This window comes from Necator americanus, chromosome II, assembly GCF_031761385.1.
Source record: "Necator americanus strain Aroian chromosome II, whole genome shotgun sequence".
NCBI lineage: Eukaryota > Metazoa > Nematoda > Chromadorea > Rhabditida > Ancylostomatidae > Necator > Necator americanus.
The window spans coordinates 32,489,980-32,514,540 of NC_087372.1; the positions used below are offsets into that span (position 1 = coordinate 32,489,980).

General features: G+C 38.5%; 2 protein-coding genes across 4 annotated transcripts; both read right to left on the reverse strand.

Annotated features, from left to right (window-relative positions):
- Nucleotides 1-725: 725 nt before the first annotated feature.
- On the reverse strand, nt 726-7,483 carry RB195_020179 (uncharacterized protein; the record flags this gene model as incomplete). 3 transcript variants are annotated; one of them, XM_064188370.1, is made up of 10 exons in its annotated part: nt 726-830; nt 2,017-2,145; nt 3,359-3,424; nt 4,381-4,509; nt 5,724-5,872; nt 5,930-6,031; nt 6,309-6,481; nt 6,551-6,765; nt 6,846-7,025; nt 7,376-7,483. In XM_064188370.1, the coding sequence occupies 10 exons, from the start codon at nt 7,481-7,483 to the stop codon at nt 726-728; spliced, it is 1,356 nt and encodes a 451-aa protein (XP_064044253.1). The 3 variants fall into 3 exon arrangements, with proteins under 3 accessions (XP_064044253.1, XP_064044252.1, XP_064044251.1); XM_064188372.1 differs by lacking the exon at nt 3,359-3,424; XM_064188371.1 differs by lacking the exons at nt 2,017-2,145; nt 3,359-3,424.
- Nucleotides 7,484-11,050: 3,567 nt separating this feature from the next.
- Nucleotides 11,051-20,963, reverse strand: RB195_020180 (uncharacterized protein; the record flags this gene model as incomplete). The annotated part of the gene is made up of 28 exons (XM_064188373.1): nt 11,051-11,116; nt 11,170-11,286; nt 11,347-11,450; nt 12,334-12,442; nt 12,502-12,660; nt 12,735-12,801; nt 12,860-13,015; nt 13,913-13,986; nt 14,038-14,130; nt 14,486-14,599; nt 14,661-14,833; nt 15,691-15,781; nt 15,844-15,960; nt 16,030-16,125; nt 16,181-16,294; nt 16,480-16,567; nt 16,628-16,716; nt 16,771-16,866; nt 16,924-17,020; nt 17,079-17,157; nt 17,240-17,321; nt 17,556-17,631; nt 18,249-18,373; nt 18,433-18,558; nt 18,630-18,765; nt 18,836-18,933; nt 20,731-20,839; nt 20,905-20,963. The coding sequence occupies 28 exons, from the start codon at nt 20,961-20,963 to the stop codon at nt 11,051-11,053; spliced, it is 2,910 nt and encodes a 969-aa protein (XP_064044254.1).
- Between the last annotated feature and the right edge of the window lie 3,598 nt (nt 20,964-24,561).

A 24,561-nucleotide genomic window follows, 5' to 3' on the forward strand; every position in this document is an offset into this window, starting at 1 on the left:
CAAGTCCCAATGTCAGAATCAATCAGAACAAAACTGATATTTACGCACTCATCACGTAAGCATTAAGTACAACTGACACGAATTAAAACATGACAACATCGCTGTTCTCTATGTGGAGCTAAAACATTGCTCAAGAAGAAACTGTCTGACATAAAAACGCAAACCTAATCGCTCGCTTAAGCAGTATCATTTTAAAAGAACGCAAAATTTCCTTCCAACAGCTAAGTGCTTTTCGAAAACCCACCATAGCTACTTTCTAAAGTGATGGGTCAGAAATGATCAAAATATTTGTTACATATCCTTATCATTTCCGCAAATGCAGACCTCATCTGCTGAACATCGATGAAATCTCTGTTAACTGTGAAGTATTGGGCTATCACTGACCTGCTTAGAAGAACACACATAATCCTGCTATATTTATACATGTACCAATACAACCGTTTTAAAAGATATCTAGTATTATGATCTACACATGTTTTGTGATCACTCTGTAACGTACAGATACAATCCACTAACGACTAGTGTCACATGATAACAGAACATGAAATAAATAGACCACCAGTCCAAGCAAACATATTTGGACAACTACGAGTGAACACAGAAAGCACTACCACGTACACGAGATGCGAATACTGGATAGATAGATTTTTGAAGATACAACACTTTCAAGGTTACCAGAAACAGAAGAGAAAAAATGTAGTCGCTGGTAATATGACGGACTGCACTTATTTTTGCTCATTACTAGCATTCGGGGAAATTGTTCCCGCTTCGCTCAGTGGTTGCTCCGCCGGATCGGGAATTTTCTGCTTGTGAATGGAATGGATAGAGACCTAAAACGCAACACATTGAAGTAGAACACAAGCGAAGAAATATTTATTGTAGTCAAGGAAGAAATTCTTTCATATCAATACCCAGTAGAACACAGTGGAGCTAGATCACGTCGAGAATCAACGTTGTATAACAGTTTGGATTCTGCTGCTACGATTTCTTCACACAAAGATCAGAAAGATACGTATAAAATACTGTTTTAGGATTGAAAACTTATAATCTGGCTGCCCCATCTTGATTTGAATCAGCAAAGAATGAAATTAATAATTAAATACAGATATATAGAATCTTCATCATATTTTTTGCTATTTTGTTCGTTGTAACAAGATCACTGCATGGATTTACAGAGCGATCCCTCTTGCACTTACCGGAAATAAATCGTTGATGGCGACGGCCTTCACCACATCATCAAAATTAGCGACGTTAAGTCTGTGGAACATGTCATTGCTCTCATTCCCATACGAATAATAAATTTCATTTTCCGAAGTTTCGCAAATGAGTGTACAGAGTTCGATGGGCTGAGGTCTTTGGTGTTTATTATACATATAATTCACGGATCTAATGAGGAATTCCTTGCACTTACAGTGAGATACATGTAAACTACGTTACGAATCCAATTTAGCGTGGACAGAACGCAACTTTGAAGATTTCCCCAAACGTTGCCTTTATGGTACAATATAACAGTGTTGCACATCTGTCACTTTGTCCAAAACCCAATTTTGTTCGTTTCAGTACACACTAATTCGGTAGTGTATCAAAATTGACTTGCTATGGAAATCTGGATACTTCGAGATCCAATTTTGTTGTTGTAGTTTCAAACAGCAATAGTTGCCGTTCAATTTCCAAACAAAAAAAAAAAAAAAAACTGGCACAATGACAAAAATGTAGTACTCTTCCTCACAAGAAGAGCTTATTCTACCTAAAATGAGAAAAGAAGGATTCTATCATTTCAGCAAGTAACAATCAACTTCTATCCTCATTTTCCTTGCCGGCCAATGGAAGAAGAACTATAACTGATGCCCTTAAAGGTATATTTTAAAAGGCTACAAAATGCAGCAGAGAGTTGCACAGTATAACAAAAATTTATATTGAGACTGAGCACTCATTCATACTTCATACAGGAAAGTTCGGCTCCAAATATCCAAATAACATCATGACTGGTATCGTGAAGATCGTAAAATAGCTTACCTGATCGTAAGCAGGCGGTGGAACTCCGGCTGGCTCGCTGTGTTCTACCCAGCCGTCCAGAGGTACCTTCTTAACTGGAATCGCACCTGGGGCAGGTGGTGCCGCCGGGCGTCTTCCTGGTGCATCACCCTAAATGGAATTACTTCAGAAACGTTGATCACAAATGTTCTTTGAAGATCACATCTCACTGAAAGAAAACAGAACCTCAGTTTTAGATAAAAGTTGATATTCTTTAGAATTCTTCTTGGTTTTGACAGAACTACTAGAATTGGTGGGGGATCCCTAAAACTCGAACACAAAGTTCATATTTTAATGCCGATGTCTCTGCAGTTTCCACTGACTCAACTATATTATTGTTGTTTGTAATTCTTGTTTACAAACAACACTGGCAAACACTAATTTCATAGGTAGAACTTAGTATGTTTGAGGATAGGTAAATTTCCATTTTCGTGGTATCGTAGCCTCCGTGTAGTTGAGGGTAATGTATGATTATTCCGTAATAGTAAGTAGTCTGTTAAGCGGAGCAGCTACTTCTGCCTAACCGAACAGTTCTCGCAACTGTGCAACCTATATTCGAACAAAGAACAAAGTGACAAGGTTTTAAAAACGAACTTTGTTCAAAATAGGGTATTTACATTTCAATACGCTTCAGTGCACACGCTGCAGTGTTAAGAATGCAATGCTCGCGCAAAAAGAGTAGAATTACCCCATTATTTCTCAGCAAAAGGTTGGAGCACATATCTTTCTCATTTGAACCCAATAGATCACAACTGCTTCACATTGTGACGCAGTACCAATTCGTGGATGAAATATCCAATTTGGGTACCTTCCGTTGGAAAAAAGAGTAATATGCGCACTAGTTGATAGAATTTCTGTGAAACCTTATATTAAGCTAAATTTCCTCCAATGCTATCATTATGAAGGTGTTTACAACATAAAAAATCGAATCACTAAAACCTTGAGCTGTTCAAAACCACTCAGTAAATCATGTAAATTGAATCAGAACTTTTAACTCGAAACTTTAAAAAGGCGTTTAAACTAATGTACATAGTTCCTTTAGTGCCGATGATTCCGCTTTGCGCGGAAGGCTAATCTAAAAGAAAAGTGTAGTGGAGTTCTAATGACCAATAATTTAAGCAATTATATTCTTTTAATCCTTTGCAAAACATAGTTATGTGTAATTGTAAGTGAAATAGAAAGCAAATCTATGACAAGATTGAATCTAAACAGGCAGCTTGAAATGGCCTATCTAAGTCTTTAAGAAGGAAACATGGGTATTCGAAGTCCAATCACGAACCGAAAAAGAGGAAAAGATAAGAAAAACGAAAAAAAAAACACGCACCGAAATCCTTCTGTACGCTGCAGAGCGCATTACGCGGAAAAAGATAACAGATGCGTGCTGCCCCATCTTGATTTGAATCAGCAAAGAATGAAATTAATAATTAAATACAGATATATAGAATCTTCATCATATTTTTTGCTATTTTGTTCGTTGTAACAAGATCACTGCATGGATTTACAGAGCGATCCCTCTTGCACTTACCGGAAATAAATCGTTGATGGCGACGGCCTTCACCACATCATCAAAATTAGCGACGTTAAGTCTGTGGAACATGTCATTGCTCTCATTCCCATACGAATAATAAATTTCATTTTCCGAAGTTTCGCAAATGAGTGTACAGAGTTCGATGGGCTGAGGTCTTTGGTGTTTATTATACATATAATTCACGGATCTAATGAGGAATTCCTTGCACTTACAGTGAGATACATGTAAACTACGTTACGAATCCAATTTAGCGTGGACAGAACGCAACTTTGAAGATTTCCCCAAACGTTGCCTTTATGGTACAATATAACAGTGTTGCACATCTGTCACTTTGTCCAAAACCCAATTTTGTTCGTTTCAGTACACACTAATTCGGTAGTGTATCAAAATTGACTTGCTATGGAAATCTGGATACTTCGAGATCCAATTTTGTTGTTGTAGTTTCAAACAGCAATAGTTGCCGTTCAATTTCCAAACAAAAAAAAAAAAAAAAAACTGGCACAATGACAAAAATGTAGTACTCTTCCTCACAAGAAGAGCTTATTCTACCTAAAATGAGAAAAGAAGGATTCTATCATTTCAGCAAGTAACAATCAACTTCTATCCTCATTTTCCTTGCCGGCCAATGGAAGAAGAACTATAACTGATGCCCTTAAAGGTATATTTTAAAAGGCTACAAAATGCAGCAGAGAGTTGCACAGTATAACAAAAATTTATATTGAGACTGAGCACTCATTCATACTTCATACAGGAAAGTTCGGCTCCAAATATCCAAATAACATCATGACTGGTATCGTGAAGATCGTAAAATAGCTTACCTGATCGTAAGCAGGCGGTGGAACTCCGGCTGGCTCGCTGTGTTCTACCCAGCCGTCCAGAGGTACCTTCTTAACTGGAATCGCACCTGGGGCAGGTGGTGCCGCCGGGCGTCTTCCTGGTGCATCACCCTAAATGGAATTACTTCAGAAACGTTGATCACAAATGTTCTTTGAAGATCACATCTCACTGAAAGAAAACAGAACCTCAGTTTTAGATAAAAGTTGATATTCTTTAGAATTCTTCTTGGTTTTGACAGAACTACTAGAATTGGTGGGGGATCCCTAAAACTCGAACACAAAGTTCATATTTTAATGCCGATGTCTCTGCAGTTTCCACTGACTCAACTATATTATTGTTGTTTGTAATTCTTGTTTACAAACAACACTGGCAAACACTAATTTCATAGGTAGAACTTAGTATGTTTGAGGATAGGTAAATTTCCATTTTCGTGGTATCGTAGCCTCCGTGTAGTTGAGGGTAATGTATGATTATTCCGTAATAGTAAGTAGTCTGTTAAGCGGAGCAGCTACTTCTGCCTAACCGAACAGTTCTCGCAACTGTGCAACCTATATTCGAACAAAGAACAAAGTGACAAGGTTTTAAAAACGAACTTTGTTCAAAATAGGGTATTTACATTTCAATACGCTTCAGTGCACACGCTGCAGTGTTAAGAATGCAATGCTCGCGCAAAAAGAGTAGAATTACCCCATTATTTCTCAGCAAAAGGTTGGAGCACATATCTTTCTCATTTGAACCCAATAGATCACAACTGCTTCACATTGTGACGCAGTACCAATTCGTGGATGAAATATCCAATTTGGGTACCTTCCGTTGGAAAAAAGAGTAATATGCGCACTAGTTGATAGAATTTCTGTGAAACCTTATATTAAGCTAAATTTCCTCCAATGCTATCATTATGAAGGTGTTTACAACATAAAAAATCGAATCACTAAAACCTTGAGCTGTTCAAAACCACTCAGTAAATCATGTAAATTGAATCAGAACTTTTAACTCGAAACTTTAAAAAGGCGTTTAAACTAATGTACATAGTTCCTTTAGTGCCGATGATTCCGCTTTGCGCGGAAGGCTAATCTAAAAGAAAAGTGTAGTGGAGTTCTAATGACCAATAATTTAAGCAATTATATTCTTTTAATCCTTTGCAAAACATAGTTATGTGTAATTGTAAGTGAAATAGAAAGCAAATCTATGACAAGATTGAATCTAAACAGGCAGCTTGAAATGGCCTATCTAAGTCTTTAAGAAGGAAACATGGGTATTCGAAGTCCAATCACGAACCGAAAAAGAGGAAAAGATAAGAAAAACGAAAAAAAAAAACACGCACCGAAATCCTTCTGTACGCTGCAGAGCGCATTACGCGGAAAAAGATAACAGATGCGTAAAGCGTTAAGAGTAGTGCTCCAATTCCAAACACGATCATGATCCAGTAGAACACTGATGGCGGGTGGTTCGTTGTCATTTGGTAGCGTACAACTGAAAAAAAATGCGACCAACTAGTAGCTCGTCGAGCGGCATCATTACTCTGCATACCTTTAATTGGTCGTACTTTCGCCTCATCTTCTTCAAATCCAGATAGAGGATGAGTGATGATTATAGGGTCTCCATTCGACATCATGTTCCCAATCTCAGGACCTGAATACAGGAGTGTGCAATTGAGACTGAATTTAAAAACGTACACCTATTCACTATAATCCTTCGTTCACGGTTTAAATAATGGTTATTCTAGCTCTGCTATAGTGACTCATAGCTTGTATATCACAAAAAAGACAATGGACCAACGTAGCAGTGACCTAATTTTCAACTGCATGAAACTTCGAAACATTTCCAATTTAGTTCACCCTAGATCTTCCTGCGTTAAAACAGTTTTTCAAATATCTGTTAAAGAACAAATTAAAGAATGTCCTTTCACCCATATGAGCAATGTTTTCGTGACCAGCTGGTCTATGCATAGCGAGGTGGTGTTGACGGTGCATCTGACGTCGAATCCCATCGAAGAATTGTCTCGAGAAAGCCGCTAACATTTCGTTCATTCGGTCGTGCACAGCCATCATCTGACCATGATGGGGGCCCATCATCATGTCACTTCAAATTCAGACATTTACATTTCTGTGTAATTGGAGTAATGGGAATCTTTTATGTTCAAGAATATACCGAGAAGTATTGATATCCTGGGAAGGAGAAGGATTGAAGGGATTGCGGAATGAAAGAAGATGACTGTTCATATCTCCGAGGATATTCGCAACGAAACGATCCACATCAACATCGCCAGTGAGTGGTGCACGATCGATGGAAGTGCTCACTTCATCGCCTTCTTTGCGGACTATTTTCACGACTGGCTTCTCCCCATTGGCGTAGTTCACAGACATCTGTTATGGAAAAAATGTGAGTGGTAAACCAATAAGGTGAATCAAGCAAAGAAATGGAGTAATCGAATAAAAAAACTCACAAAAACGCTTCTGCTCACAGGGAGAGAGCATGCATAGGAGCAGGCAGCATGCGTCTCTGATACTTCCTTAGTTTCATTACCCTTACTAAACTTGTTGTCGCAATTTCTATAACAGTCAACGAATGAAAACGGACCCTCCGAGATCGATGCGCGACCGCCGCAACCGACAACGCAAGCGTTCTGAAAAAGTCGCTCAATTGCCGAACCATTAATCAGTAGTTAATGCGATAAAGCAGATAGATAGCCTGCAACTTTCAACAGACTCTGATATGGCGAGATATGAAAGCAAGTATTGATTAGATAAGAAGTTTATTTTAAAACAGTTACCCTGAGATTCTTTCTGTTTAAAACAACATGTTGTTTACAAAATATGATTGTTTATTCTGCAATCATCGACCACAGCGGTCATCCCTCTAGCAAAAAGTCAGTCAATTAATTTTATATCTGATTTTTAGATGTTTTCCTCACAAAGGAGAAGCTACGATATAGAAAAAGAGACAAATTTAAAGCGTTTTAAGCAAATCACTCACACGTAATTCTTCATCTGTATATTTTTCACCACATTTCTTTTCACAGAATGACTTATCGTCTGCAAAAGCAATGACGGCTATAAGAAATGCACCGAGGATCGACCTCATCACGTAGGTCGTCTGCTCTCACTCGAACACCTGCAACAGCAAAACAATGGAGTGTCCGTCTGGAATCGGATTACGATGCAAATCCGCTGCGAACCGAACCTATCACAGCAATAAGTGCGTAAATTATAAACTGTCAACGAAAAAACACTTTCTATGCAGTATTGTTTCAAAGAAAGTGGAAAAACCATCGCCACGTCATCAAATTGAAAAGTGAACGTGAATTGACGAACGAGAACATAGCACTACTTGTTCTATTTATGCATTAAGTCACATGCCATCCAGCAGACAGCTTCTATTGAGAAATTAATGCATGATGTAAAGCATAATTCCCAGGGAACGCCCGTAAGTTTAAAGTCACATAGAACACATGTGATCTCTTTTTGTACGAATACACCTTAATGTTCGAAGAACACTAAAGTAAAATCTGTGTTCTTGCTTTCTTTTTTAAACTAAAGCCGAAGATAAGTACAAAAATATACATACTATTCACAGTAAGCACTTTAACCTACTTAACTTACCTTTCGGTTGCAGACTTGAAATGAAAATGGACGAATTTTTGCTGAGATAAAAGCAAATGAAGTTGTAAATCGTAAACAAGCAACAATTGACTGGAAACTCCAATTCTTAAGGATAACTTTGCGAAAATCTACTGTCTCTATGGAAATTAGTTCCCTCAGAAAAAGTCTAACGAAACATTACATAACATCTACATCGATCCACATTTCCAATGGATTCCACGTCAAATGGAAGAAAGAAACAAGAGTAATTGATCTCCTTTCCGATGGAACAAAGGCGCAGAATTTCATATACGAGAGAAAAAATATCACGTTCAAGGAGAGGCAGCTGAGATTCGTCAAATACTTGGATACCGAAAAATTGCTTCGGCGACATAGAAATGTTCTGGGTTATCTCGATCTAACGATCGCCACGTCCTCTGAGATGAGTAGTAGCCGAAAATCGAAACAGGGATCGTCATGGAAAGCATCATGCATGTGATGGTAGTATTTTAATTATTATTTATTTACAATTTAGTGTATTCCGGCTTAAGAATGGGAAATGGTACTTTTAAAGCGCTCAAATCCATCTTTATGGATAGATGATCTGCATGTTAGAATAATTCTCACGGAAAAAGTGTTATAATTCTTTACGAAACATTTCTAGTAGAAAAAGGATAGTTTTAATTGTTGACAGCACCAAATAACATCACTTTCAACAGGATCTGCAAGGAAAATTGCCGAAACTAGACATACGCAGCTCGGTAGAGTGCGGTTGCGTTGAATGCGAGCGTCGAGGACTGGCCACGACGACAATCAATCGGCCCCCGTCGGGGGCCGACCGGACGGGATGAGGCGTTGGCGCCCACCTTCCCTCTGGGAGGGATTAAGTGAGATTGAGATCCGAGCTATCGAACTTCCTTTTTATCGAATCTATAGTTCGATCTACTTGATCGCGCTAGTCATCTCATCGCGGGTATCCACAGTAGCGGCGGGAAAGTCCCAGGGTACTGTCGACGCTTCCACTTCTAGCTATGAGGCACAACAGCAAACTTTCTTACGTTCATTGTTCTCATGTATTACTATTCTTATTTGTATGTTGTATTTTACTACTTATTACTATTCTTTATTTTTAATACTACTACTATAATTACTATTTATTTTTTAATGCTTATTTTGGATTAGCCTCCTTTCCCTGCTGAGGACCCTCAAAAGAGGCTAATCTAAAGTGGATCGTCTTGGTAGAGGCGAAACGATCCACCTTTCAAACTTTAGCCTCTATATAAATTTCTATGATGTTTTGGAATTTTCTTTGTGTGGGCGGATAGTGCGCATGATCGGATAAATCCGATCAATTTCACCTTTTCAGGGTATGAAGGAGTCCGAAACTTGCCGTAGCTAAAATAAAACCTTAGTATCGTGTCCGGTCCAACTTAAGATGACAAAAATAGTTCAACAGCTGTATTCACGACGTAACACTCATGTGAATAAGCAAATTTGCAATTACGAATCGGTTTCCGTGTCAACTGGGTGTCGATAAACGAGTTCCTTTTCCTTCAGAGCTCTAAGAGCTTGCCGGCCAGCTGATGTAGAGGGAATATGAGACGATTTAAATGTGTACATATATTATACGTATGTATAAGGTTACCACCAAGGCTCACAATCTCCGTGGAAATTAAAATACAAAATTTAGCGCTGGCACCAGAAAAAAAGGCCGACCTACCAATCCGGACAGGTTTCGTCCCGTAACCTGTCGTCAATTTGGGAGCTTAATTGTTACAAAAAGAGCCTAATTCGATCTTGAAAGCGTTCTAGAAGTCGCTCCATAAAGTTGAAAATTTTACGTTTCGCTGAAAAGTGAATAATAATAGAATATTTCCCTCCTATTTCTGGACTGTGTTAGTAACGACTATGTGGGCTCGAATACCTTAAAAAACAGTAACCTGCAGTTTTCGCAGCTGATAATTATTCGACAAAGTACGTAGGAAGGTTCTCTGATCAACAAATCAATCAAATGATCGCAAGTGGAAATTCGAGAATTCTGGACAAAGAACGGAACGTATGTTTAACGAAGAGAAAGAATTCGTTTGTACTACAGAAAATATGTATACATTTAAAGGGTGTTGTTAGATAACTCTAGCAAAAATAAAACGAAAGAAGCCTGAGCCTGAAATATTGCGAATTTCGCGAATTTATAGCGTTTTGTAACTGACTTGGCCTAGTTTAACGCCGCTTTACTTATGAAGTTGGCAGACGCGTGAATGAAAGAGTTCACGCTATATTATAAAATGTTTCACAAGTCAATAGCATGGCCAATGTAGTGTTTCATGAGATTTTCAGATTGACCAAAATCTGCAACAAAAAGTAAAATTAGAAAAAATTTGGAATCAACACTGCATGTTTGTAGCTAAAAATAGTTCATAATTTTGCTGACTCTAATTAATGGGAGCTAACGCATATTGAGAGCAGGAGAATTTATAATACATTTATTTATAATCGATACATTTTTTGTACTTTGAATCACATCAAGCGAAGAAAATGGGAAACATCGACAGCTGACTGGTTGTGTGGACACTGCAGAGGTACTGCTTATTTTAGGCTGAAGTTTGTTTACATTTTCATGACGGAATTCAACATCATATCAGGCAAAAGCTATATCGATTGAAGAATGTTATGTTTGTAAAAGAACAATGAGCTAATAGCAATTCCTTCTTCATTTCATTTCAAATATATTTTCTTCACTCTTTCCGCTTTGTGCTTTAAGGCGTTCTCATCAGCTAAACCAAAGCGTGCAGAAAATGGTCAGCACGTGACCTGTGAAGAATTTGAGATCAGAAACAAAAGTTACAATCGAACATAAAGGCGAGTAAGACCAAATCTATAGAATGCTTCAACTAAGTTGTAACGTTAAACTATCTAGATAAACCGGCCAACGACGCACGTCGATAACGAGATGAAACTTTTAAAAACCATCTGCTAGTGAAACGAACATAAAAATGACGAAAGGAAAGGATGAGAAAAAAAGAATAGTGAGTACACATAAATGGAAATATTAGTACTACTTTCTCGAATATCAGTTTTCTAAGTCAAATTTGGATTTCTCGCTGGATCGATTAGTAGTGGTTGTATTGCCGCTCTCCTTTAAAAACAAATAATAACTAGATATGAAAAAGAAAGAAAGAAGCAAGCAACCTCTGAAATGTCCTCCAAGCGAGCCTTTCTATTTGCGGCTAGCGTATCGGGTGATAGACAGATGTTTTGCACCTCCAGAAGTGATTCCCGTGTACGGAACGACGATTTTCGAGGTGTCTAGGAGAGAATTAGCTTAACCGATGAGAACCGAAATTACCTCGTGACGAAAAAAGACACCTCCGTATAAAAACCATTAGATTCTAGGATTTTCCTCATCTTTGGAACTCGAGGTATATCATCGTCGCTGGCTACTTGACGATGGACTTTCTTTGGTGTTTTACCTGGAAGGGAATATTTCTGAAAGCATAAAAAAAATGCAAATTTTGGAAGAAAAAAACTTTGTGCACTTGGACAGAAAACGTCATTCCAGGAATTAAATTGCATTAAACAGCTCATTCTTATCTTTTTCAGAAATACAACCCTTAGTTCATAAAGATTGAGAACATCAAATCTAGGCATCGGGAATGTCACCAGTAGATGTGGCAAAATTAGCATAAATGGTCACAAATTGATTAGTGGGGATATTCCAGCTTCAGTGAAAACTAGAAATCAAACTACATTGAATACCAATAACGAATACATTCATGTTCTTTTCCAAGTGTCATCAAAAATCAGGCGCATCCAAATCAACAAATGGTGGGAAAGGAATAAGAATAACGATACCCAACAAAATGTTTTTTTTAAGCAAGAGCAAGCATTTGAGCGTGATATGAAAATTAGTGGGAATAAAAGCAACATGGAGAAGAAGCAGAAAGCAGAGAGAAAGAAAAAGCGAGAAGGTCAAAGAAAGTCTTGAGTCCTTCCGTAAAATCAAATGAACAGGATGTTTGGCTTTCAAAAAAGTGAAAAATAAATTCGCTCTCCATTACTCGACACAAGTACATTTAGGATGAAGACCAAATGTGCAACTGATCCTCAAAAAGGCATTCTTTAAATCATATTGTACAGCTGCAAGCTTAAAAAGTTTTCGAGTAGACAAAAGAGAAGGTAAAAGGAATTACTTCACAACATAGCATCAGTGGATAGGATAATTTCGGGTGGTTTATGGAAACTACAAAAAATGGAAACAAGTTAATCACTCTGGGAAAAAAAAAACAACTAGCAAAATGCAAAAGTAAATAAAACGCCCACATTAACAGAACAAAGATAAAAAAGGAAAACTACCTGAACTTTGAGGATGAAGCCAGTGCTCATCTGTCATGGATGTTACATACTCGTTGATATTTCCAAGGTGATCTCTCACAGTTTGTACTATATTCTGCTCCCGATTTGCCTGTTTTAAACTACTTCATAAGATTTTCAGATGATCAACATATTTGCGCACAAATCTACCTCTTCTTTCTGGGTAACCAATCGTTTATTTTCGGTCTCACAAGTAAGATTCCTGAGTTCATTACAATACTGTCCAATAGAAATCATAAAATTCTTGACATCATCGTAACTAGACTTGTTTAGGGATTGTATCCCTGCCATGAACGTGTCAGTTTCTTTCTAAAAAAACAAAGTAAGAGAAATTCGAAGGTATAAAACAGGGAAATTATTATCTCTGTAATAATTTTCTGAACCTTAACACTTTTGTTGAGTTGAGAGGCAGTAGAAGCAGTCTCTTTGAGAACGCAAGGGATGGAAAATCTGAACAGACGGTTGTTGCAGTTGTAGAAACAGAGCCGTGAGTCATAGAAATACATACTTCCTTGAACTACTAAGATCAGCTGTTCTGGAATTGGTTTCGTTCATAGCACTAAGAGCTTCCATAGCTACGTCTTCTAGGCCTTGGAAGGCAGATTCCCATGTCTCCAGGTCTGTTATGTTCTTCTCAAACACGTCTTGATCGTGAGATTCCATCCTTAAGAAGATTTATTGCTTATCATGCTTAGGTATGCTTGATAATCTTTTCAGAAAAATTGGTCAGCATACACCGAACTATTGGAAAAATCCAATCCAGAGATGGTATGCCAGAATCCCCAAATTTCGAGCAACGTACTTATGACACCCAACGATGCACAATTCAAGTGAAGATGCTGTTATAAAGTTGTTCGCCTAGCTTTATTAGATTGAATGATTTCTATTCAGTTAATTTTTATTCATAGCGATATGGGAGTAGGGGAACTGCTAGTCTACTGCGTAAAAGAGTTCTGTTGTTGAATATAAATATGACAAATTGGAAAGTTCTGTAGAAATAGTGCACGGCAGAAAAATTCTCTCTGATGATGGTTTTTTAAACTCTGCGCATGAGTAATACGCCACTTGTTGGACAGAAAATGAATAGAAAATTCATGTTTCTAGAGTGGCATTATCATTTGTCTTATCCACTTGAGAGCTCAACGATTGAATGGATAGAATACAAGAATAAAGTAACTGGCGTATCAATCCACTTGGGGTGCGCCAACGCGTCCTACTGCAGTTCGTAATGGTTAAGGTTTTGGAACGCATGTTGTCCTATACAATGGGGGGCCGATGATCAAATCAATGTTTTTATCCTCTGAGACAGGTCTGGTACCGATTTATCGACCACGGAGGGATGAAGGACTTGGCACTGGGGCGGTCTCGGACTACCGACCATGCGACTACGACGAACCACTTGCCGAGTCCGCCACACCCGTCTATCATTGAATAAAACTTATTCCATTATAGAAATGCTTTGACATCCTATTATAAATATTACAACGTACAAGTAAGGTTTTGAAAAAATAATTCCTGCGCAAACAGCAGTCATCACAACAAAATTAGATGCAAAACTTACGCATCCAAGATGCTGCAGTTTTCTTGTTGGTACTGATTACATTCGGTGACGATCGCATGCGCCAATTCAACTATCTGAAAGAGTTCCAAAAGACTAAAACAGGTTAACTAAAAAAAGGGGCCTACTTTAGATGTCCTCTCTTGTTGTTTTCGCAATGCAGGGACATTAACTGCCCGATGGGAACGATCTTCTTCTATCATTTCTCGTCTTCGCGTCAACTGAATTATTCTTCAAGTAAATATCGTAAAATTAAAAGAGCTGGAGTCAGATAGTAATAAGACGGACATTTTAAGACAAAATTTCACTGATATAATCAATCCTCTGTACGATTAACATATTTCTTAGACTCAAAATAAGCAACAGAACCAGAAAAATGAGGAACCTACGAAGGTTCAAATCTGTTTAATCCATAGAGACAAAAGTTTTATCACGTTATATTAGGCTTTAGAAATGTCACGTGAATGAGCTCTCCACACTGCAGCAAATATTCTAGTAGTACATTATTTATATTTGTAGAAGTATATTATAGTGTTCAATTATTCTAGTAGTTGTGCAGAATATGGCGAAACTCACCATGGATTGGGACTCCTTTCTCAGTTCTTCGAATATTTTCGATAAATTTGCAGCTTCATTTTTCATGTTCGCTGACAACTGTGAGATCTCTTCCGTCATTGAAATGGCGGTGTTCTGGGTTAAAGTGAGTTAGCCAATTTAAGTTAGCTGAAGCTGAAACAAACTGCAGACTCACCATATTCTCTTTCATTACCACGTCAAACTCATCACAGTAACCAACTGTTCTTGAAACAGCTGACTGGCATTGATTCTCCACTTCAGCAATTTTTCTTTGGAATGTACTATCAGCTCTACGAAGGTCCACTTCAGCCTGGTCGAGATAACCGCTCGCTTCCGACAAATCGGTCTCTGCAGCAAAAATATCGAAGTGATTTTTTAGGCATCGCATCGCGAAATAAACGATGTCGGCATCTTTTCGCGAAGAGTTAAGACTAGGAGCGTAGCTTATGAGTGATCAAGCTGAACTCTTTCTAGTAAATCAACAGAAAAGCCTACACAATACCTTGTGTGGCCCTTTTTCCCATAACCTGCAACCTATTATGGGAAATAGAACGAAGGCAACCTGCAAAGCACCTACAGTTGTGAAGCAGTTTTTGCTGCAGACCCAACCATGTTAATTGGAGGGCTTACATTAGACAACGATGGAGTTGCTAGCATTTTACCACGTAATAAGTTGCATCGTTGGGGAAACGGGATCATAGGGGTTGTTTCACACCTCTCTTACAACCAGGGTAAATCTAGCATATCACGTACTTATTCGTGAGTTACACGTCTACCTCATCCTATTATTGGAGAGATCCCAGCAACTTTAGCTTCATGACAACATCCAAGACCGTATTCTAAGCTGTAGTCAGCTTGGGACAAGCTACAAAATTACAAGATTGCTGGAGTATGAAATATGCAAATTATAATAGTTTGTCAATTGTAGGACAGGTTAACACTTCCTCAAAAAAAAAAAAAAAGAAAGGAAGGAGAAAAAAAAGCGTAAGGACAATGTGAGCTCATTCCAGCTACACGGTCATAGATGCGTTAGATTTGATTTATAGAACTATTATGATAGCAATAATTAGTGTCTTCAACAAGTTCGTGACGTAATCTCATGAAAAAGACAAAAAAAAAAAAACGAGACAAGAAAACTGAGTGGATTTTGTAGGACTACGAACACAATCATTCGCAGAATAATTAGATACTTTTGTATGCCTCACCAATTTGCTTGTTTATTTCGTTGCGAAGATCCGCACTTGTAGAAAGATGTCCAGATAACGCCTCACAACAGTTGTTAATTGTAGGAATAACCTGTACATGTATGAACTTTTGTGAAGATATAGAGAACAGACGCCTAGACACAGAAATCTCACCTTGCAACGAGTAGCAACTGCAAGTTGCCTGTTCTGTGAATTCAACTGAAGAAGCAATTCTTCCTTATTCCACCAATCCTCCATTTCAAATTGCTGATCATAAACTACGTGTCTTGTCTGCAAAGAGTGTGGTTGTTGTAAAAACACTTTTCATGGAAATAACAACTAAGAGGAAATTCAACTCACCTCTTTCAACGTTTCAGATAACTTTTTTGCAATATTGTGCACTTGGTCAAGTGCGCCTTTAGTTGAATTAAGAAGACCTGTGGTTTTAGCCAAATCCTAAATAAAACTGTACGGAATTACAAACGTCAAAAGTGTAGTGAACTATCCTCACCTTCTTGGTCTCGTCCAGCTCATTAACCCGTTGCTCCAACTTAGACTCTAATCTCTTGTTACGGTGGTAAAGTTGCCGGTATTGCTCATCCATGATTTCTTGATCCTCAATGAACTGGAAAAAATCATAGTTTCTTGAATGTCAAAGTATTGTATCGCAAAGCTCATTACAATATCAACATGTCAAACCCATAGGAAAGTTTCGCAAGAAGGTTTCAAACCCTGATAATTTTTTTGATTGAAAGAAGAGCATTAGGAATACAAAGAGGAATAAACAAAACGGCCAATTACATAGCAGACCTTCTGAAGTTTTCCAATCGCTCCATCAAGTTGTCCTTCCAACTCGGTTAACAGCTCCGTCTTTTCAGCAATTTCTTTTTCCATACCTCTGCAAATAGTATCGCATTTTGAACGAAAATTGCACTTCGAAAGTAGGATGAACACTAACTGGTAGCTTTCCTGACTAAGGAATATTCCATTCTTCTCACGGGCAGAACGCAGGTCTCGTCGAAGCTGTTCTATTTCTTCGTTATATTCCTGAAATTTTCGCTTTTAACGTTGACATTTGCGCGCACAAAAACAGGCACATACCTTGAGCAAAGCCTTTCTAGAAAGCTTCTGATTGCATTCGGGGTGGTTTCTGATGGATTTTGCTCTTGCCGCATATTCAAGTGTGGATATTGTTTCCTATTATGATGATGATAAGCATGAAACGAATCAGATAAGAAAACATCTAATCGAAACCTCGTAATTCGTGGAGGCAGGTGAGAGCGTTGCGATAATAGATGTTATTGTTGCCCCACCTAAACTGTCCTGGAGAAGACGTGTGAGTTTAGACTCTCTGCAAAGAAAAAATAAATAAAATTGATAAACGGAAAGCCTTTAAAATCAGTAATTACCTGTATGGAACATGGGGAGCTGATGTTGTTAGTGCCGTTATGACTCTTCCCAGAGTCAGGAGAGACTGATTGATGTTACCTTTAAAAAAATTTTTCGGCACTACTGGTTTTCTAGCTTTTTAGCACTAAACATTTGTGAGAAGGACAGCACGGTTTCCAACCTGCTTCTTTCGCTCTCTTCCCTTCAGCGCCGGATCTTCCAATGTGTTCAGATCCAGCCAGATCTACGAGATTCAACTTCCCCTAAAACATCTTATACACTGCGCATGTGTACTCCATGAAAGGAATAATAAACAGAATTTTTGTAAGCAATCCAATAGAAAGCAAATAGGTCAAATGAATTGAATGCACAAGATATATCGTTTATGAACAGTTCAATGTTGGTGAAAAAGTAATCTAAAGTTATTTGTAACTAGTTAGACAGTGAACTTGTTAAGTTTTACGAGACTTTTTGAATGAAAAAAGGTAAACACTAACCTGCTTAACGAGCTCCTCTCCATTTACAGTATTTTCTCTAACAACAACATTCACGGTGAATATTGAATGCGAACGGCTAAATAACGTACTTTTAATGAAAACTCTAGGATTTCGAGTTCTTGTAAAGCAGTAAAATATGATAATGAGCTGTAAAATGTAGGTACCATAATACTATTCGAACGTTTAGCTCAGATCTACTTCAGAAACGGCTTCTCACTACGGCTATTAGAATTTTGCGTACAATAGCCGTCAGTTTGTTATTTTGCAAAGAATTATCTCTCTGAAAGAGAAGCTGCTGTGGTTTTGAGCCTGGTAACTATTGTTTGTCAAAAAACAAAGTTAAAAGAAGAAGTTTTAAAAGAGATTAAAAGTTAAAGAAGAAAAGGCTATGAAGAGAACATCGTAGTTCCCTAAGAATTTAGAGAAGGAAACCGTGCACCAAACTGTGCAACTAAGCAGATCTTTTCAAAAAAAAATCTCATCTGCTGAGCACGTAAAGACATTCTTCCGTGGACAACACGAACCTTTACTGGAAAATCTGAATAAAAAACAAAAAAAAGCAAGCAAACCAAAGCAGCTGCAAATACCCAGCTAAGTAAATATCAATATAAGTTTTGATTCAATAGAACGTGAGATAGTAAAATGTTCGGATATTCAGCGAAAAAAAAAACCAGCAAGCGTAGTAACACAAACCTAGAATTCATATTCATCAAAGTAGCTGCTGTCATTCGCTTCTCTGCACCTGTCTTCAGAAGTCGATACACCTCACCACGATTCTTCACAGGTATTTCCTCAGCGCCAGATATCACAACCATCCCCTAGAAAGTTTGTCTGATGTTATTTAAGTTCTTTGGAAGTTTGAATCACAGAAATAGACCTTTTTCGATGGATCATCAAATATCCTCAGTCGTTCACGATCATCCGATGTCGGTGCTAGCAGGTCATACAATTCTTCGTTATAAAGCTCGAGATAACTGACTCGAACACTGTATTCATCAGTATTCTAAAAGATCCTACGGCAAGTATGCCAATAATAAACACTCTGGTGCTTGATAAAAAAAACCCCGAAATCACCGATTTCTCCAGTTCTTCAAAAATGTGCTCGACTGCTCTCGGGATGATACCAGTAGTCGGATCATCTTTATATGAACCTCTTTCACCAGAACCACCTTCCATAGTATACGTCTTTCCAGTTCCAGTTTGCCCATATCTAGAACTATTCAATCAAGCCAGCACAAAACACAAAACATGGGACAATATAAGAAGACTCGAAAACCCACGCGAAAAGGGTGCAATTATAGCCAGCAAGAACACGCTCGACTTGAGGAGAGACCATTTCCGCATAAACCCGCTCTTGTGTGGTTGATGGTCCATAAACCTGAGCAATGTTGAAGTTTACTTATTACCGCTACTAGCTGTGGAGTTACCATGAAAAATTCAAGTAAATCCACCTTCGAACTTTGCAATGTTATTTCCTATGAAGTCCAAAAACGGATATATTTTGTCCATAGAAAGTAAATATTGTGATTCAAAAAAGTTACATCAAGTCGAGGAACACTTGCTGTCGAGAACCCCATGTGCACATTGTCGATAATATATGTGAAGTAAGTGCAAATATTGCGTACACTTTTCATTTTAAAGCCAAAATTTCGGCGTCGGCGCCTTCATCGGAGTCCGAAAAGTCAGAAAACTTGTAAAGTATCATCGCAAATGCCTTAACCAGGACAAATTACTGTTCCATGAGATATTACAGCAGAAACCAAGAACCAAAAAGCACAAATTGATGTATTTATACTTCCGTATATAGGCGCGATAGGAGGAGCTAGACCCTTCGCAAGTGAAGGGGGTCCCTTCGCCAACAGTCCAAAAGTGAAGGCTCTATCGCGTGCCTCAGTAGCAGAGTCGGAGTGTTATAGGCGAGAACACAATGTGATAGAATTGGTCTGCTGATTCTGATTGGGCTGTTAACGCCTAATCAGTACCACCTGATCGAAACCATCAGTATCTAGCTGATCAAAACCTCCATAGGTCTTGATGAAAAGCTACCTCGCCGCCATGCACTCTCATCTTGTGTCTTATTTTGGATTTCTCGCACCTATCCAGGTCGCCCAAAATTTTATTTTTGTTGACCACTACTAACTTTGAGAAATGATAAAGTAGAACGTTGAAAAGCAAAAAGTGGAAAGAATTTCCCAATACGAGTATAGTAAGTACAGTGTCTATAAATGTAGCAACTCAGCTTATTGTACAGATACAAAATCTGTCCAAAATTTGCCAGTTGCAGTTTTTCTACCCACCAAATGAACGAAACGTTAACGAGCAGAACCTATTATGTCAAGTGTACACACGACTTACAAAGAAGACCATGCGCAGCTCCAAGACAAAGCAGTAACTGCTCCGTTTCGTTGGCTATACTGATTGAACTGCTACTTGCAGCGTGAATACCATCTCTGATACTCACTGTCTAGCGACGCGCCGCATACCGCCGGGAAGAACCCGGAGATAGCTGCGCATTTCCGCCGAGCTCGGTTTTCACCGAGCATCTTAGGCTTAGAACAGACGAGAGGATTGCTTTTTTGGATTCTAAAGTCAACCTCAGTCAACTACGTATAGCCTTGGTGGGAGCAAAAATGTTATGGATTTAATAGCCTGAGAGAATTTGCATTATCAGTGTGCCAGAGCAAAATCAGACGCGTGTTGGTGTGTTCAAACAGCAAACAATTTGTGGTCAGTTTTTGAATAGAAATAGCCTTCGTTCGCCCCAAAACATTCGTCTAGACCAATTAAGAAGTCAACATCGTAGTGTTCTCAAGTGCAAAAGGCAAGACGCATAGCATAGTTTTATAGCAGTATAAATGAGAGAAATCCTCATAAACTGATCGCAGTAGCAATTCTTATTAGTAGTACATGAAATCCACCCATCTCACAATACAGACATCAATTTTGGGAACCCAAGCGGTCGAAAAAAGTTCGAAAAGTCAAATTAATTCATAGGTCAATGTTGGAAAGATATCAAGCAACAAAATAGATTTCAACAACGCAAAACCAATACACTTTTCGACTGGTCAAAGCTCAGTTAATAATAGACAGAAGTAGTATTTCAATAGAGTACTGTATTGGCTGATAATAGACAAGAATTATTTTATTCTCTCCACGCAAAGAATTCTTCGCATACCTTATCAAAAGCAGAAAAGGTCTTCAATTTGCACGCAACCTTCATTTTCTTCTCTTCAACTTTTACAATAGACGTAGCATTATCTGCCCTCTCAGTATCACTCATCGGCCTGAACATGCGATTTACTCAATCACTGAAATTCTTCACCTTTTCAGCGACGCCATTATCACTTACCTAACTCTGACGGCTACCCGTACATTAATTTTGTCGATTTTCTTTGGTAGATTTGACATTTTGACGATATCTGCAGCCAGCTAAGTTTTCTTGCTATTCTAGTAAAATTATGGAAAGAGTAAAATGTTCATGCAGGAATAGGAATTCTTTACAAAACGCGGACGAGAAAAAAAATAAAATATCATGGCAGATCCACAAGGGGAGAAATCAATGCGAGAACATGAAGATGGATTCAAATATGCCGCGTAATAACTGAAGTCGCAACACACACACATCCAATCCAAATGCATATATTTTTATTGGGCAGAAAGTGTCAAAGAATGAGAAGCAGAAAAAACAGTTGCAGTTTTTTTTTTTTTTCAAATCAGGTAGTCAAATCAGGTATCCGCGCCAAATAATGGAGATGCTGCAGTGGTTTTCGTTGAACGATGAACAATCGGGTAATCGAAGAAAAGTACTTTAAAAAAGTAATTGTAGATAGGAAAGCGTGAAGCAAGAAGACTGCAAAACTTGTCGGAGACATACTTGAACAGTGAGAACGACCATAACATAAATTGAGTGTGGATGAAGGATGCAATCTGAAAACGAATATTGCTGCAGGCACCTTAAAGAAGGTTTTTCAGGCTAAAAACTGAAAATTGGACTGAACTAACTTCAGTGGCTCACAAAGATGAGCACAGAAAATTATGTTATTTTTATTACTTATTTAATTTTTTAATGCCATTTTGCCTTTTTGCCACTCCAGCATATTCAGTGCCTCAGTACCCTGCCGTCTCAGACGTCGGACGGTAAGACCACTACTTTCTCTTATAAAGTACTTCCTTTATATCTAATACTTTAAAGAAGTAATACGAAACAACAACTACCACAAAACTTTTCAACTGATCGTCCAGGCATGCACAATGTTGCTACATGGACCTAACATTCACTCAAAAGGTTCGAATGTTTATACTTCACGATCGTTCATGAAGCGGCTATCCTTATGTACACCTATACAATGTCTGCTGCAGTATTTGAAAACAATTGAGAAACTTTATGTTATAAGTTGTAAGTTGATAGATGTTATAAGTGGGGCTATTTTTTTTTTAAATTATGCATTAGAACAGCAAGCACAAGACAAGATCTATGCAGATCTAAGATAAGATCTATCCGCTGGCTAAGGATGATGTTATGCAGCTTATTCTTTTCTCTATTTTATTCTTCTAAATCGAAAAATGATAAATTAACCATAAACAATGGTTAGAAATGAGCTTGAATGTCTGGCAATCACCAATTGACGGGTAAAGTGTCGTTGGGGCGGGGGGGAGGAGAGGCCTCAGTGGCGTCCTTATTTCTCGAAGTGGAGAATCAAATTAATCGGGGTCCTAAGGCCTAAGCATAAGTCTTAGAGGATCTATGACATGTAAACTTAAGTCACTAAGAGAAAAAAGTAAGTTAGAGCTACGGGAAATAAGGACGCCACTGAGTGCCCCCCTCAACGATACTTTACCCCAGTTAACTGCCAGGTTGGGATCTCTCCACCAGTAGGTAAGAGAATGTCTGCAGTAAGGTGAGTAGTTGACTCCTTCCAAAATAAAACGTGTCAACCACTCATCACTGGCCCCTTCTATCTCAGAGATGTTCAACTGAAGAGGTTTGCAAATGCAAATGGAAATTTCACTACGCCAACCTCCCAAAAATGAAGAGGTGACAACACCGCCTCCGACTATCGCATCTATGGTTGGCCAGTGGTTCACAAGTATAACGACGAAAACCTTACCTTACCTTATTTCTGGACGCTCTATCTTACCTTTTCTCTTACTAACTTTAGGTTACATTTCATAGATCCTCTAAGACCAATGTTTAGGTTTTAGAGACTCGAATGATCTAGTTACTTAGTTCCAGAAAAAAAAGGGCGCCACTGAGAGCTCTCACTCTCTCTCTAAGTACATTTTACCCCAAAAAAGTGATGAATTGGGCTACGCTTATGCATATCCTTTGGGACGACTCCTTTAAGACACTCCGCCCGCCTTTAAGAAGCATTATTAATAAGATTATGACAGATCAGAAGAAAATTTGTAAGACCGCAGCATGTCTCTACAAATTCTCTACAAAGCAATAAGAAAATAACAATCAACGGCAAACAACAAGTAACTCTGAGAACATTCGAGAATTCCGTGGCCGGCGGGCCAAGAAAGAACGCTCCGGTCCTCGAATTTCAAAATTACGCGCCCAAACTCATCTTGTTTTGTTGGAGCGCAAAAACATAAAGTCGAGTTGGGGTTATGCATATTGTTCAATATTATTGGACATTCATATTGGAGAAACGTGCCTCTTTTAGTGAGGGAGACTCGTCCAACACAGGGAGAGTAATAAAAAACACGACCAGTAATACTATTCAGGATGTTCAAGGAAGCAGGAGATTTGCAATGCTGTCTCTTCTGTGTCACTTTTGGCACTATTGATGACTGTATACAGTAGTCTAATTAGTTCTTTTTAAGTTTTCTAAAAGCCTATTCATAACTTTGGCTAAAGTGTAGTTGGGGGAGGGGGTACTCAACCGCGCTCTTATTGAACTGTATTCGACCAGCAACTAGAGCGCAAAAGAAAAACGTCCATGGTGCGCAAAGATCGTTCTTAACCTCAAATTTTTCTGAGTTAAGAAGGACTTGAGGGGCCCATAGTTTATCAATCGACATTTCTTCACTGAAAGTGAATAGCTTAGTCAGTGGGTGCCCTAAAACCTATGCATTAACTTTAGGGGATCTATGACATATAGTTCCAAGGTACTAACAGAAAAAAGGAAGGTAGAGCTGGAACTATCGATGCTTTGACTTTATGAAACTCTCTAAACAGGCTTAATGGGATTGAATAGCTAAGTCGTATCATCTAGTACTTTCAACGAAACTAAAAATGCCCTAATATATGGCTTCTACGCAATTCGCATCTAACTGTTAAGAACGGTCTTTGCGGTCCGTGGACGTTCTTTTGCGCTCTAAGTGGAGGTCGAGTACAGCTCAATAGGAGCGCAGTTGTGTCCACCCCCTCCCCCTCCCTTCTCCATAAACTGCTCTTTACCCTAACTTTTCTTCTTTCTCGTCCAAGATCTATTCGTTACTCCTCATCTATGGGAAGAGACTCGCCTAAATTGTTGTGCTCGTCAGAAAAATTCTTATTCTAAAGTATATGGCAGGATTTAGAAACCAGCACCAAATGAGGCGCCCAATTACCTAATTTCTACATGGCTTCTTCTGCTTTTTTTTGCATTTCTTCTTGAAGAATGACTGCATTGTAATCAACAGGACTACTCAGTCGTAAAGTTCAATATTCTGATTCAGGTAAAACAGTATTTTCTGGTACGCTCTGTCTTTTTTCTCGTTTCTTCTTTGTTCTGTACTGTCGTTTTCATGAGTGATAGTTATGTCATCCTGACTATTGAAATCGCAACGAAAAAAACAAACTAGTCCCAACAACCTCTGTTTGATTTTTGCTGCATTTGAAACTGTACCCAAAACACTGCTGGATAAACCTTTAATCGTGTTTAATCTAATCACGCGCACAATTACAGCTATTTCCAGATGTGTTCTCCTGCAGACAGTGATCACTGCACAATGCGGCCTATAGAACAATAGATCTGGGAAGCGATGCGTCTAAATTACAACCATTGGAACGAAAGCC